Source organism: Odontesthes bonariensis, chromosome 13, assembly GCF_027942865.1.
Source record: "Odontesthes bonariensis isolate fOdoBon6 chromosome 13, fOdoBon6.hap1, whole genome shotgun sequence".
NCBI classification, from domain to species: domain Eukaryota; kingdom Metazoa; phylum Chordata; class Actinopteri; order Atheriniformes; family Atherinopsidae; genus Odontesthes; species Odontesthes bonariensis.
Genome location: NC_134518.1, coordinates 11,276,553 through 11,293,160, shown reverse-complemented (window position 1 = coordinate 11,293,160; position 16,608 = coordinate 11,276,553). Strand labels below are relative to the sequence as shown.

Sequence of the window (16,608 nt, the reverse complement as noted above, 5' to 3'; positions counted from 1 at the left end):
CTCTGATTAACTACACCCTGAGGTTGGTGGATTGCTGATTGGGCGGCTGGATTTAATTCTCACCTGCTGTTTGGTTAGGTTTAGACAATTAAACAACAAAAGGCTTTGTTGTTGATGAATCCGATGGCAACTGAATGTGGCGATGTTGTGTGGGATGTTGTTACCCTCTTGGTGCTTTTCTATTAAATTTTAAGACAGAAATCTGACATGGTTAGAGTTTATGAAATATGCATGTCTTTGTCGACACAGCACAAATGGGTGCTGCTGCTGTCACATTTATGCACAGATGTGCACAGCAGCTATGAATTAAATTGACACATGATCAGCTATTCATTGGACTACATGTGATATAGAGTAAATAGCAGTGTTGTCCAAACTGTAATCCTCTATGATTTGATCTACAATCATTAGCCATAGTACTGATTCATTTTAGAGTATCAAGAGTCGGCAGGATCTGGATCTGAACAAAGGAAAACTCTGAGAAATTATACTGAAGGGGGCATGACAGAATGCTTTCCAAGAGACAAACTGAAAACCAGAATATAAAGTTAGTTTGGTATGCAAAATTATTAAAAAAATGAAACCTTTAAACACCGCTAGGATTTAAAGAGTTTTGTGTGACGGTTTTCTTTTTACAAATAGCAGAGACCATGAAGGGAAGGTGTCCTGAGGTGAAATAAACATCACATTCTCCTTAAGTTGATGACAGCTATGGTGCTGCTGGAGTGGAATTAAACCTTCACAGTTAAACACAGACTATTCAGCGGGCTGAAATATGTAGGAAAGTCTTTTTACTGCTGCCATTCACAACTGTACGCTTGGGGCTGATTGTGATTTGTTATGGTGATGTGACATGATGACTGACTCCATTAGGACTATTAATATTCTTAATAATCTGCTGCACTTCATGCAGTGTCCCATCTCACACAAATTACAAATATCATATGGATTCAGTCATTCTTTCTGATATTTTTACGGGCATGTTGAAGGGTGAGGAAGAGTAACGGAAATGTGACCAATGTTTGAGTTATTGTATGTCATTACTTAAGACAACATTAATGTTATATAAATCATGTGTGAAAAGGGCTTTAGTTTGGCTGGGAAAAGAGGATAGTTTGGCTTAAAATATAGCCTTTCACAACCCAGGATTTAAAAAATAAAAACAATTACATGTACTTAACATTTGCAGGGAAGTTGAGAGCACACTATAACATTGTAAAGTAACAGCATAACTGCCACACGTCCTTACATCAGAAAGTGCCAATGTGGTTATTCAGCTTATTCTGTGTGTTTTTAAAGGCCCCCTTTGACTGTTAACTGTAAACTCTGGGAAGAAATAGTAGAAATATGCCCTCAGAACAAAGGCAAAAATAATTTTTTTTAAAGGATGTAGTTTAAAAGCAGACCAGGAGTTGCCTTAGAAAATAAGAATGTCACTCATCGAGTCTATAGTTGTCTGTGGTTAGATGTATCCAGTAGACATATTCAAATTCAATTCAATTCAAATTCAAATTCAAAAATACTTTATTTATCCCAGAGGGAAATTAAATGTTGATGTAACTCAATTAAATCAAGGAGTTATTATAGATGCTGATGGCTGTGGGCAGGAAAGATTTCCTGTAGCGGTCCGTTTTGCATCCAAACTGAAGAAGCCTTTGACTGAAGAGACTCTGTTTTCCGATAACAGTTTCATGGAGAGGATGTTCAGGGTTGTCCATAATTCTCTTGATTTTATGCAAAATCCTTCTTTGCATTATTGTCTCCAGAGGTTCCACAGTCGTCCCCAGAACAGAACCAGCCTTCCTTATCAGGTTGTTGAGTCTTGTTAGGTCCCTGGTTCTGATGCTGCTGCCCCAACAGATGACGCCAGAGGAAATGACGCTCTCAACAACAGACTTGTAGAAGATCTGCAACATCTTGTTGCAAACCTTGAAGGACCTTAGCTTCCTCAAGAAGTACAGTCTGCTCTGTCCTTTCTTGTAGATGGCTTCACTGTTGTGTCTCCAGTCCAGTCTGTTGTCCAGATGAACACCAAGGTATTTATATTCCTCAACCACCTCCACTTCTTCTCCCATGATGGAAACAGGGTTTGATCTGACCCTGTTTCTCCTGAAATCTACAATCATCTCCTTTGTTTTGTTAACATTCAAGATGAGATGATTGTTCCCACACCATGCCACAAAGCGGTCCACCAGCTCTCTGTACTCAGCTTCTTGTCCATCTCTGATACACCCGATAACTGCAGAGTCATCTGAATATTTCTGTAGATGACAGGAGTCGGACTTGTACTGGAAGTCTGAAGTGTACAGAGTGAAAAGGAATGGTGAGAGTACAGTCCTCTGTGATGCTCCTGTGCTGCTGATCACCTGGTTAGACACACAATTCTTCAGTCTGACAAACTGTGGTCTGTTTGTCAGGTAGTCATTAATCCAGGTGATTGTTGAGGCCTCCACCTGAGTCTTCTGGAGTTTCAGACGAAGCAGATCAGGCTGAATTGTGTTAAATGCACTGGAGAAATCAAAGAACATGATCCTCACAGTGCTGCCTGCTTTGTCCAGATGACAGTGGGTTTGTTGAAGCAGGTGTATGATAGCGTCTTCAACTCCAACTCCATGGCGATAAGCAAACTGCAGGGGGTCCTGATATGTGCTGGTTTGCTTACACAGGTGGGTCAACAGGAGTCTCTCCAGGACCTTCATGATGTGGGATGTCAGGGCAACAGGTCTGTAGTCATTGATGACTGAAGGGTGAGTTTTCTTTGGTACCGGAACCAGACAGGATGTCTTCCACAACAGTGGTGCCTTCTCTTGGGTCAAGCTAAGGTTGAAAAGGTGTTGCAGAATCCCACAGAGCTGCTCTGCACAGGCCTTCAGGACACTTCAGGACACTTCAGGACTTACAAAGAGAAATCCAATCGGTTGCATCAAAACAACCCTGTAAGGCTTCTTCAGCTTCCTGTGACCACTTTCTAACAGTCTTTTTTGTGACAGGTAGTCTCTGGACAAGGGGTTTATATGCTGAACAGAGAAAAACAAGGTTGTGATCTGATTTACCCAGGGGAGGTCTTGATTTGGAAATGTATGAATCCTTGACATTTGTGTAAAACAAATCCAATGTCTTGTTTTCTCTGGTAGAGCAGCTGACAAACTGTTGAAAAGTTGGCAGTGTAGCAGAGAGTGAGGCATGATTAAAATCACCAGATATTGCCACAAAAGAATTGGGGTGTTGTGTCTGCATGTTAGCAACAACAGAACTGATGACATCACATGCAGTGTCGGCAACAGCTGAGGGTGGAATGTAAACAGCCACCAAAACAACACTGGTGAACTCTCTTGGCAAATAATATGGACGAAAACTTACTGCCAATAGTTCAATGTCAGGACTGCAGAGACGACTCTTCACAGTAACATGTCCTGGGTGACACCATCTGTTGTTGACATGCACTGCCAATCCACCCCCTTTCCTTTTCCTGCTACTCTTTAAATCTTGATCTGCTCGTACAGTCAGGAAGCCCGGCAGAGAGATGCTGTCGGGGATATGATCCTGCAGCCATGTCTCAGTAAAACACATTATGTTACATTCCCGATATTTTTGCTGAGTCCTTGTCAAGGCTAGAAGTTCATCCAACTTGTTAGCTAACGATCTTACATTGCCCATGATGATGGATGGCAGAGATGGTTTGAACTTCTTCTTTCTTTCTCTCCTCTTTGCTCCTGCTCTGCATCTACGACGCCTCCTTTTCAATTCCAGTGGGATTTCTGGCTTCAGTTGTCGAATTATTTCTGCTTTTCCAAGGTTAATCAGCTGCTCCCTGTTGTAAACCACCCTGTTGCTATGGTTATGCATCATAACAAAAGAGCAAAATATACAAAAGTATTGTGAAAAATCAATCCAGCTGCACAGCATCCAAGGCAGGAAGGAACAGTTGTCCAAAAAAATGCAATTTCTTCCAAGAAAAAAACAGGAATGAAATTTAGAAAAAATCTCAAAGAGAGGTACAGAGCTACTCCAACGTGCTGCCACCCTCAGCGGCGCATTCTAGAACTAGTATATATTATATATTATATATTATACATTATATATTATATGGTTATAATATATAACCATATTCCGTCACTAACATTAAAGTGACAACCACAAGCCTCCTAAATAGGATGGATTCTGATTTAATTGAATTTTTTTTTCTTTTTCCCACTAATTTCTTGATGTGAGGGAATGGACTGATTACAATTCCAAAGCATCACTGAGACCTGAAAAGTGGCTACAGATGGAGGCTTCAGCTGCTTGGGATTTTACGCTGAACAGCACCGAGTGCTTGTCGCAGCAGACAAAGAGCCTGATTGGGTGTATGCACGTAACAGCATTTCACTGTATCATCTGCATAATGGTGAAAAACAGAAACTGTCAAAAAAGACATTTTGATCAGTGCTGCTGCTAAACAGAATAAATAGGAGTGGAGCACACCCTTGAACACACTGAGGACAATTTTCAAGCCGTTTTTTTATGATGTCAATATTCTTTATTGCTGTTCCTTTGTGTGTCTGCTAGCAATAAAAATGAATTATGCAGAACTTCCAAGCCATATTGATGAAACGCAGATGAGCGCCGATGAAGTATTACCCATTATGTGTTCGTGACAATCTGGATCACTTTCTTAAAAAAAAAACATGTGGGTTAAGGTATTGGCCTTGCTGGGGGTTGTAATAGGTACATTTGACACATCAGTTGCTGCGTATCTCAGTCACTTTGCTACAGTTCTCAAACAATCCTTAACATTTGCAAAAAATCTTAAGCCATCTTCTGTACACTCCAGTTACTTTTGAAGATAAACTCTGGCTAATGTTTTGATGACAGTGAGAAACATTCACAACGCTGTATAGCTCACGTCCGTATTAACAGAACAAAGTTAAACATCCCTGTATGTGGAAGATTGTAAGATTGATTGTAAGAGAATGGAAATCATTCACATTTCCTCATTCTACTTCTTCTTATGTTTTGTCTCTCTATGCTTCTGCACTTTCCTAGTGCACCTGAGTTGTTTTACTTCCTGCCTTTAGTTTACATGTATGTTTAGTTGCATGATTTGTCCCCACCTTTGTTTCATCTGTAGATTTTCCCCTGCCAGTACCCTGGCTTCTTACTTCTCTCTACTCTGTCAGGTTGCCTTCATGTTACCCTCACCATTTTGTTTTAGAGCTCTTCTGCTTTTCTGTTTGCACCATCTGTCTTTCTCTTTGTATTGTGCTTTGGTCACCCTGCCACTCCGTGTCTTTTGTTTCAGTAAATTTAATTAAAAGTCTTTTGTCTTTCCTCATCTGCCTGCCTCCTGTGTTTGCTTGCATTTTTAGTCAGAGAACCATTAACCACATCATGAGCAACAAATAAAGTAGAAAACAGCATAGGTTACCTGTTATTGTTACTGTCAACTAAAAGCGCAAGAGCTGCACTTAGGAAACAGTCAGGTAGAAAAGTTTTCCTGTGAGTTCAGGTCTGATTTTTGGGAGTTTGCTAGTCGGGATTTCTGAGCATGATCCTGCACAATGAGACCAGGGTTGAAGACGAATGGAAATTTGAAGAGTTTAAGTGGATGTAGGGTATGTAGGGCTAAGTGATGGCTGGCAAATGACTGAATGCATGGAGAGTGAGGACCTGAAGAATATGAAAAACCAAGGAGTTCTAAGAATCAAACACATCACTGAGTCAGTCCTGCTGTATAAGGAGACCTGACAGACGGTCAGTGAGGATCAGAGCCAGGTTTTGCCACATTTTGCAGAGGATTTATTGAATGATGTGTCTTAGGTGTGTAAGTGGAAAGGCCAGATCCTCATGCTATAAGATGGCACAAATGCTTTTAGCACTCACTAGCTAAATATTGCCATTGCAGCATTCCATTTCACAGTGTACCTAAACAGTACTTTTCACTCCCCGCTCAGGGATTGTCAGCTAAGGGAACTTCCCCTAATAAAATAACTCTATTTGGCACAACATACAACGTGTTCCGAATAGTGGAAGACAGTCTCCATGTACTTTATTCATAACACAATAACCTGAGATATCTGTTACTAATGCGTAAGTAACTTTTGCACCAGCTGCTAACATTAACGCTTTTGAAGTGCTATAGCTTTGCTAGCCAGCTAATGTTGGCTAGCTGAACTTGTTCATGGGCTAATATCAGCAGTAAATTGTTTCCCTTAAGATATTTGAGAACTTAATTTGTAGGATTTTGAGTGTTCCCCAGAGATAGATTAAATGATTATGTATTATTCTATCTATTGTTTTTTTGATTGTTTTAACAAGCTCACTCTTTTTTTTGTTTGTTTTACTTTGGAACTCCAGCACTCTCCAGTTACTGATGATTATTATTGCTTTTCAACTTAATGTAAAGTGATGGACCTTTGTCAGTTGTGAAGTAGATGTTTAGAAATGGGTCACAAATATTGGTGTTATAAGAGCCAAAAGCTAATTTGGCACCGCTTGATAGCAATTAGCACTCAGGATACGGTGCGTTGATTGGCAACAAATTTTTCACAAGAGGATTAACGCGCATTTGACGATGTGATTCAGGGATAGTTTCAAAATGAGCCACTGTGCCAAATGCTTTGTTTTTGATAAATAGCACAGTCAGCTAAATGCACAGCACAGAGTATGGATAACATATAGGACAGTGGATTGACTGTTTTCATGGGATTAAAACTAGACTTAATCTAGATCTGTTTGTATTGTAGTTGTGCAGCTCTGTTTGGAGTTTGAGGTGAGATCATTTTCGGTTCTGTCAGACTGTAGAAAGTATGGCACAAACAACAAACACAACACCCAAACTGAAAGGATTTTTGTCAGAAATGTCTTATTTGAAAAAAAGAAAACGATAACTTAGATAATATAGTTGGTCATTTTTGTCAGCAAAGAGGGTTGCTCCTAGTCTCTTAATTAGTCAAGCTGTGTGGAAACATTCCAGAAACTCACACACTGGCAGATAAATTAATGAAAGGTGAAATCTGCCTGTGTGCGTATGTGAGTGTGAGTCCTTACACCTGACCCAAACCTTTCCCTCACACCACGGTTTGCCAAATATTCGCCCACACTGTCACCACCTGGCTGCTGCCGTGCGCCGTGACTGCAGTGAGTACGTGTGCGTGTGTGTGTGTGTGTGTGTGTGTGTGTGTGTGTGTGTGTGTGTGTGTGCGTGCGTGTGTGTGTGTGCGATGAAGTGCTCTCTAACAGATGGAGTAACCTAATACATGTCTCATTTCTACCCCGCTGTACATTGGCCCTCATGGTCTGCTGGTGATGCTATCTAGGCCTTACCAGCATCCTGTCTGCTTTGTTCCTGGAAGCGGCCGATCCCGCCCTGCCCTGCTCTGCTCTGCCTCACTGCCGCCTGGTGCACAGACGCACACTGATCCCACAAGAGAGGGGACATCAGGTGGAGCAGATCTCGGGTTACCAGGTCGCTCTGAGGGAAGCACGTCTGAAAAGCAGCATATTGTTTACCGTCCATTCTGCTTTAGTCCTTGGCAGGCTCATTGAATCATTGCAGAATGTTAGAGCTGTTGGAACACATTTGATTGAATCAGCCTGTGGATGTGATGGTGCAAACACGCGAAAAGGCACTGGACCACAAGCTTGATAAAGCCCCTTTAAAAAGATAACTTTTCATCAAAGCTGACTTTCCTGACAGTCCTATCTCTGTGTCCTGGACAGGTAGCACTTTGTTACAGAGTCCAGGTGGCAGCGGCTCCTCCATCCATCTCAGTGTCAGCTAGAGGTGAAACTCCATCAGCCAAATGAATTAGTCTCATCGCTGGGGTAATTTATTGATGTTTTCTTCTCATGGGGGATAATGGTTGTACGGGCCAGTGATGGATGAGACGGTATGGTGCATGTCTGCCTTCACAGCATCAACCACAGTCAATGGTCAGTCGAGGCTGGCGTGTTATGAGCTGCCAAGTTGAGTTATGCAACACAGAAACTGATAGGCTCTTGAATATCATATATGATGATTTTTCAGGCCATCAAATCGATTATAAGAGGACCAGTTTTATGTCAGAGCTGCGGTCACTTAGAGCCTTCCAATGTCAGAAATAATTGACCTCATCGTGACAAATATATTAACTTCCTTCTCTTCAGATGGCCAGAATTCTGCAGTGTTTAATCAGTGCGTGATCACTGTGTATGATTAACGACATGATATGCAGAGAAAGTAGACATTCTGAAGCATTCGTTATCTCACACGGCACGCCAGATTAACATCATGTGACCGAGTACCTGTCAAAAACTGGATAGTTTTTGTAGATCTGATAAGCACCGGAATCCGAGAGGCCCCAAATCCTCAGAGTAAAGATTATCTGGCGTGTGCAGTAGGCTGACAGAGGTAAAGGAGGACAGCCAGAGACATTTGCCTCTGCCTTGTTCGGCTGATCTGACTGTAAAAAGCCATCAGTCTCAGGAGAAACTGCTAATTTTAAGCATGACCCAATATGATTCTGTTGGCTGCTGCTCGGGTAATTGTGTGCTCTTCACTTCGCGCAGTCGTACCCAGTGTGTCACAGGTCTCTGACATATAGCCCCTTTCCCTTCCATTAAAGGATACCTGATCCTGTACAAGCTTTTTACTGATGGCAGAGAGTGAGCCGCACGTGCAGGAAATGGGCTGACAACGATTCTTGCCATGACCCCAGCTAATCACAGCCATTGAATTGCATTTATGAAGAGCCCTCTAGTCTTTCTCGTTACCATTACAAAGTGGCTCTCCTCTTTGTGGTGTAAGAGATACTACACATAGCAGCTGAATTACAAGGCTGGATGTTGGAAGATTTCAGAGGAACCAAGCAAAAGGAGAATCAAACAGCTTTTACTCTGCCCACAGCTTTCGACCAATAAGCAGATATAAAAGGCTTTTTTTTAGCATCTTACCAAGAATTGAAAATGTTCCATTTCTGTGTAGGTCTGTAAATTTTGCATGTGTGGGCCTTTCAGTTTATCCTGTCTCAGCTGGCAATCCGCACATCAGTCTGCTCGTGGAGCTCAGATGGAAGTGCTTCCAGACGCAGAAGGACAGGCGTAGCTGAAAAACCAAACAGATGTGCTCCGCTCCCAGACATCCTCTCACACTCATCCACGCATCCTCTGATGCTTTTCTTCACCTTCTCCACCCGGCAACTGTTTCGCTGAGCGTGCAATTGCAAGTTTCCAACCTGCTTCTTATTAACACACATTAATATCTGCAGCTGCAGTGTCCTTGTGTTTAACATTGAAAATGGATGAGTTTCAGAACAGTTTGAAAATATGTAGAGTGCCAGTTTGAAAAACATTGCAGTTATACAGTACATGTCAGTGGTTTCTGGAGATTTTAAATGGCAATGTTTATCTCTGGCAAGGAAGTTCTGTTGACAGAAGTTCTGATTTATGGATTGAGAAAGAGAGGGATCCAAATCCCCCTCTGGAAATGTCTTGACTCTGATTTAAGTCAGCGAAATGAAACTTTTGACCCAGTTCATCCCATAAGCTGATTTTCGCTCTCAAAATGAATCAAAATGTAAAACGGATTTAAGAGCAAATGAAAAAATGGAATGGTATATGAAGGCTGAATAAGATAAAGTCTTCATAGAAGTCATGAGCCAGAGAATTTTCATGGTGACATGTTGCAATTAATCCGTGGCCCTATTCTCCCGTTGCATCCTGTCTGTAATTTCTAACCAATCGTGAGTTCTGACACTTAAACAAGTTGAAAAAGTTTTCATCCTGGTCTGGAATGAACCATCAGTTTCTTCATGGCCACTTGTGAGTTTGTTCAGACTTTATTGTCTCTAAAATTGATTGTGTTTTGAGCCTGAACACGGATCTGGACAGAGCAAGACCTTCAAGCAGGAAACAGCACATTCTCAAGGTGCTGTTGTGAACACAACCTTTCATTTGAGTGTCAGAGGGAGCACTGTCTCCTCTCATCTGTCAGAAATGACATAGTTCAAACGCAAACTGCTGTAGAGTTTATAAAAGTAAATCAGATACCTCTCAAAGTCTACACAGAGAAAAACGTTATGGGTCCCACATAACAAAAAAAAACCCCAAAAAAACAGAGCCGTCGTACTTTTCTCAGTGCTTACCAAGGACACGAAGCTCTGTAGAGTCTGATGAGGCTCAACTGACCCCAGAGAAGCGTGCCAAAAGAGAAATTAAACTGTCCGAGCGGAAAAAAAAGGGAAACAAAGAAAGATGAAATGGAGATCTGTTGCAACACAAAGATCAACTTCCACTAATGTCCCCTAAACCAGTTTCCCTCTGAGCACCCGCCCTCAAAGAGCAGTTGTGGCTATCACTTTCAACAAAGTGATTAAGTGGCCTTGCCGCGATATAAATGGGATTTTGGCATCTGCAGCCATTCTCCTGTCCAAAGCTTCATTTCACTGAGTCTCAGCTCCCCTGCTTAGTTCAGTAATGGAGCTTTAAATCCCCTCTGTTGCTGGGCCCTCACTCATTCTGCCACAGGGCCGATGATGGAGCCTTCTCGTCTTGTGCCACCTTGTTGATAAGACTTCACTTGATGCCTTGAAACGGCACTGATTATTTTTTCCTCCTCCCCTCCCTCCTGTTGCTCTGAATGCTTTCCTCCTCGCAGAGATCTTAACAGCCAAGCCTCGCACACTTAACTAATGCACTGACATTAATACTGTCTTTTTTTTTAAAAATCCCGTGGGCTCTTTCTCAGATTGCTGTTTTGTAGAATTGAAAGTCATCGTGTATTTTTTTCTTTTTTTTTTCCTGGGTAAGCTGTGTAAAGAGAAAAAAAGGAGGTTGTGTGTGGGAGGTTTTCTTTAGCTGTAATCGTTCAGAATTGTTAAGCTGTTTGGAGGGAGCAGCATCAATTTGAGTGTTTCATGTTTTTTTAGCTACACTGATGCCTGTTTTTGTGACAGTTTGGCACAGCATCTGTGGTAACCGAGGCACAAAATTGCCTTATGAATACAGCAGCTTTCAAATAACGGCATGATTTTTCACCTCATCTAACTACTTTTTATGTGGCTCTCTTGCTTTCTTGCAGAGGCCTTTGACCTGGTGCTGCGTCATGGCCGGAACTCCACCCTGGCCATGTTGAAGATGGAGTTCCCAGGTCTGGGAGGCGGGGCCTATAGCTCTATCGGGCAGCTCTTCCTGGACATGTCACTCTACATCCTTGGCTCGGACTCTGCGGTGGACCACATGGTCGAGGCGCTCTTCGACAGACTCTTTCCCCTCATGTACCGCCGCCTGCTGGGCGGCAGTACATCCTCTGTGTCTGAGGAGTGTGTCCGAGGAGCCTGGAAGGACTCGGGAGCATTTGGCCCTTATCCTAAACTGATGATGACACGTCTGTCTCGCTCCCTCCTGGCCACACGAGTCTTCCTGCAGGCGCTGAACCTGGGCATCGAGGTAGTCAACACCACGGACCATCTGCGGCTCAGCCGAGACTGCAGCCGGGCCCTGCTGAAGCTATGGTACTGCCCGCACTGCCAGGGCATGCTGGGGCCGCCGGTCTGCAGAGGCTTCTGTCAAGCAGTGATGCAGGGCTGCCTGGGGGGAGCAGCAGAGGTGCAGCCTCACTGGAGGAGCTACATAGACGGACTGGGAAAGCTGGCTGGTGGCATGCGGGGAGAACAGGACATGGAGGCTGTTGTTCTTAGACTGCCTTCAATGGTTAAACTGGCTCTCAAGTATGCTGTCAGCGACCGCACCCGCCTCACTACCCTGGTGAGCATCACACAACAACACCCACTAGTGAGCTGTCAGACTGTTAATGACTCTGACTTAAAACATAAGAACATAGGTCTTCCAAGCACCAGCCACATCCTCTTGAGAAATTCATTGCCAGTTTTGGGGTGAGCTGATTTATATTTCTGAAGACAACTGAGTTTGAAACTGACGAGAAATGAACTAAAATGAAATTCACACCCATAGAAGTTTACAGGTTTTACAGAGTTTGGTCATCAGTCTCTGAGCTGACTCAGAATGGCACACAGATGATTCAGTGTTATCAGACCGTAATGGTTTAATTACTCTGCACCTAAAGTAAGAAATAACACAACACAGAAGACGAATTCATAAGAGTTTGTGCTGCTTACAGAGGTATTCCCGGCCAGCGTCAACATATGACCTACAACTGCTAGAATGGTCACTCTGGCAAAAAATGCTCACAGCCCAGCACTAGTCCTATAGATTTGGTGTTGATGAGGCAAGTTATCTCCATAAACATTTGTATCTTAACATCATCGTTTTCTTTTTCTATGCACTGAAAGGATTTGTGCTAATTGTAGACACAGAATAAAACATTTTAAAAATGAGAAAAATTAGGACTCTTCTCAAGAGCATCACAATGGTTTGGTCTTTTTTCTGGTCCTTACCAGGTCTTGATATTAGGTACCTACAACCTTAGATCAACAACCAAACGCATTAAACACGGTGTCATGAGTGTAAAAAATGGTACGCATTTAAATAAGCTGGCCAAGAGATAGCATGTAAATAATGTACATTTTTTTCTCTTTCAGTCATTCTGTTGTAGATTTGCTGCTGTGTTTGGGACCATTGTCCTGACGATGACCTAATTTCAGCCAAGCTTTAGCTGTCAGACAGGTATGAGGTGTTTGTGCTGACATGCAGCACAAACACTGCACTTTGCTTTCCTCCAAACACGCTGCTGTGTGTTTTATGACCAAACATCCCCGCAACTTTGCAGAGCATTAATGAAGTACATTAGATTAGCAGCACCTGGCTGCTACTAACCCTCTAAATAATGGCCTGGAGTAGTATGCCATGTGCTGTTGTTTATCTGAGGTTGTATTTACCTTTTTCAACACCTGTTATGGACCAGATTATTTTTTATTTCCTGATACGCTGTCTCTTTAACCGAAAGAGAATGTGCTTTCTTTTTCACAACAGTGCATGCAACCAGGAATTTCAGACGCAGTTACCTATCTGCAAAATATCATTTCGCGACATCCAAGTTCTTTGAACTAAACAGAGATCCCAAAAACGAGCCAACAGCCAGGCAAACAAGGAAGGAGCAGCATCTTGTGTGTGTCATTGCTTTTCTTCTTTACTTCTTCTTCTTCTTCTTCACAGTCGGACAGATGCTACCAGCTTGTCTTGTGTTGGAATTTGTCTCTCGCTGCTTAGCAGCGGTGACCCGTTATGTGTAGTGCAATCAAGCCGTCATGTGAAGTCAGAGAAAAGTGCTCATGAAATATGAAGACCTTTTTCCTGCTGGAGCTCCGGAGCTGGATGTGCTTTCGCTCGCGTATGTCTGCTGAACTTTTCACTCTTTCACTCTCGCACCCTGAATTCCTGCAGTGAGCAGGTTCCCACTCAGAGCCCATCATTTATTAACACAGAGGTTGACCTCACTTACTCTGCAGCAGGAGGGCGTGTCTGCATCCATGAGTCGCGCACTTAGGGGAAATGTCTTCCAGATCCTTACTTAAAAATGAATAAGGTCTGTGTGGGTTTATTTGCAGTGAAGACACCACGGATGAGTTGACATTGTGTTTCTGTGTTTCTCTGAGTCTGGTTCCAGTATACGGGATTAACGCTGCCTTGACGGGGTATTGTTTAGCTCAGTGAAAAGGTCGTGTGAGAGTGTGCACGAGTGTGTGCGGGTTTGAATGTAATCTTTCAGAGACACTCCCTCCCAGCGGAGTCATTGAAGGGACAGAGGCATCGTTTCCCTAAAGGCTAATTTTGTCTCACTGAGTCATGGGAGATCAACCAAAATTAGACAACACCTGATCACTTCACCTCAGAGAGGCAGTTTGGCGCTTTTCTAAACAAACTTAGGGATAAAAGGACCAATTAAGTGGTTTTTCTGTGTTTTACTGCCTGTAGAAACCATCTCTTAGAGTCTGGCTTGGAAAAATATCCTGTTTTCCCTGAATTTATTTCTCATCTCTCGTGTGGCCTCTTAGGACGGAAATATACTTTTAATTATGTTGGCAATATCCAAAACTCTTGATTTAGGGGCCTTAAATACCATGTACGATTCCGCTCCGATCGCTTTGTCAGCCATCAGCCAAATGCTAACCTCCTTTTCTGTTTCCATGTTCACTGTTTACACTCACTTTACAACAGGAAGTTCAGTAAAAGTCTGAGTGGAATCCTTCAGTGAAAGTCAAGTACACTGGAAGGTTTGTGAACGTGAATGTTTTCCACACAGCTGGTACATGTAAGCCTGGATTCCTTAAATAAATTTGCAGGATTTCTATTCAGGAACTAAGGTACGGGTAGTTATTTAAATAATTCAGGCATACGATGGGGTTGCAAGTACGTTTGGACATTTGAGTGGAGTTACTGTAAGCTTTTAACGGGACAATCCTGTGACAGTTTGTGTTCGTGAATGTCAGAGGTCAGATCAGGCCTTCGGTGTGTACTACAAAAAGGAGGAAGAGGACTGCTACGACCTTACAGATGTCCCTGTGTTTCCCAGGCAACGGAAACACCGTGCAACAGTGAGTGATAGAGAGCCTGCACACCCGTAGGAGACTGTACTTTGAAGTTCTAGATCTGCTTGCTGCTGAGCTGGAAGGCCATTTTGTACAGAGCTGATCTGCAGGTGGTGGCTGACCTTGAGCACCTGATTGCGTCTGCAGCAGAACGGGAGGGTGTCGGTCTCCCGTCTTGCATCATGGCACTTTGTGAGAGGGATTTTGACAATGACAATCTACACACACAGCTTTATACGTAGGTCAGACTTCTGCTATTACAGTATCATCAGTGGCATCAGCAATGATGTAACAGGAAGTTTTCAGCCAGAGATGTACAAGCTGTTGAAGCTGTTCTACACCATCCCCGTATCAACTGCCACCATTGAGCAGTCTTTCTCATCCCTGCATCGTTTAAAGATCTATCTTGATGTCCACAATGACCCATAAAAGACTGAGCAGTTCGATGCGCACCCAGACACAGAGATCTTCTGATGGCATCATCAAATTACGTGGCAGTTGTATTATCTCATATGTATGGGCTGCTGATAGAAAACCTTCCATGGTCCTTGTTTCTATCAACAAGCTGACTGCTAATTCGAAAAACAAAAACATTATGACCACCGGTCTAACTTTGAATAGGTCCTCCTCATGCCACCAAAACAGCTCTGAGCATGCGTTTTCTGTGGGTGTTCTGGAGTGTCAGCAACCGGAGCATCGAGGTTAGATCTTTTGAGCTCTGTGGGTTGTGGGGTGGGGCCTTTGTGGATCGGACTTCCTTTTTACTGATGCCATTAAATTCCAGGTTGGATTGTAATCTGGGGGAGTTTGGAGTCCCAGTAATCACCTCAGATGCATAACAGCCATGTGAATACCAGGAAGCAGGTGGTCCCGGCAGAATGTTGCGTCATAAAAAGACGAGCAGCGTGACTCACTTCACCTGTCAGCTGTTTCAATGTGGTGGTCGATTGTTTTATCGTTCCCTTGGTTCATAAACTGAACTAAATGTGCATCCCATTATTGTTATTTATTTAAAGAGTAGAAGTTTTTGTTGAAAACATCTTCCAAATAAGCAGTTGCAGCAAAAAAAAAGACTTTTTCATTTTTAGAAGCCGATCGTCAGTTGAGAAGGATCTTCACCTTGATCTGAGTGGGAGCATTTCTGTTTTCTACAGACTTTCTTTCAGGGGCCTTTTTTTTTTTAGCTTCACAGCGGGAATGTGGGCATTAAAGGATGATAGATTTTAAGAATGTTCCTCCTGGGTCCTGGTTAGGTTATGAAAAACATTCACTACAAAAACGAAATGGAAACAGCCTCAAAGTTACTGACTATAAGTTACTGAAGATTGAGTTCTTACACCTGTATTATTTTGAATGGTCAATAGCGGGGAAATCCCCATCAGTCTCTGCACTGATTATAACAACAGCAAAGTAAAAAAATCAGCATGTGATCTGTTATATAGATCCATGTGCCTAAAATACATATCCTATCTTTACACCTGTCAGCCTGGATTGAAGAAATTGAAAGTGTTCAGGTTTCTTTGAGCAACAGAGAAAAGTTCTACATGGGAAGGCGGTTCCTCTCTGAACATTTTTTCTTTCTTATTTGGTCAAGAAGCAGCTAAAACTAGTAAATGACTGTTCTACAAACCATAACCATAAGCACTGACTTGCTATGTTACTGAAAGCAAAAACAGTTTACAGTTCCATGATATGTAAAGTCTCTGTTTAGCAACACGGATGATGTGATGGGAGTGGAATAAGCCAGTTAGATTATATCAGGAGACAGGAGGAAAAAGATCAGCATAAAACATTATTTTACGATGCCAATTTTTTTTTATTTTAGTTTTGGCATAAAACCCAGTCTTTCTAAATCCTGCATGTTCCTTACAAAGTGGCTGTAGCGCAGGAAGTACGATGGTTATCTTTAAGTCGGGCTGTTCGGGCTCAATTTCCGCATTCGCCGGTAGTCTTTGGGCAAGATACCAAACTCCACATTGAGCCGGAGTGTGTTCCTTACTAAGTTGCATTGGGTAAAAGCATCTGCTAAATAGATGTTGCGTATTAGAACGAGGTCTGCGACACAAACTCTTTTGGCTGTGGAAAGGGAGTTTTGAATTTACAGCGTTTAGTCTGGTATCTGCGCTGCTCTAACAGCTTTAGA

The 16,608-nt window shown here is 42.6% G+C and overlaps 1 protein-coding gene across 2 annotated transcripts in view; it reads left to right on the top strand.

Annotated features, from left to right (window-relative positions):
• Nucleotides 1-16,608, top strand: part of gpc3 (glypican 3) — a 126,076-nt gene that overhangs the window by 60,494 nt on the left and 48,974 nt on the right. Inside the window, exon 3 of one of the 2 annotated variants that reach the window (XM_075480932.1) lies at nt 11,039-11,724. In XM_075480932.1, coding sequence (XP_075337047.1) covers nt 11,039-11,724 — 686 coding nt within the window. Of the gene's footprint in view, nt 1-11,038; nt 11,752-16,608 lie in introns of both variants that reach the window. The other variant, XM_075480931.1, reaches the window with a different exon arrangement.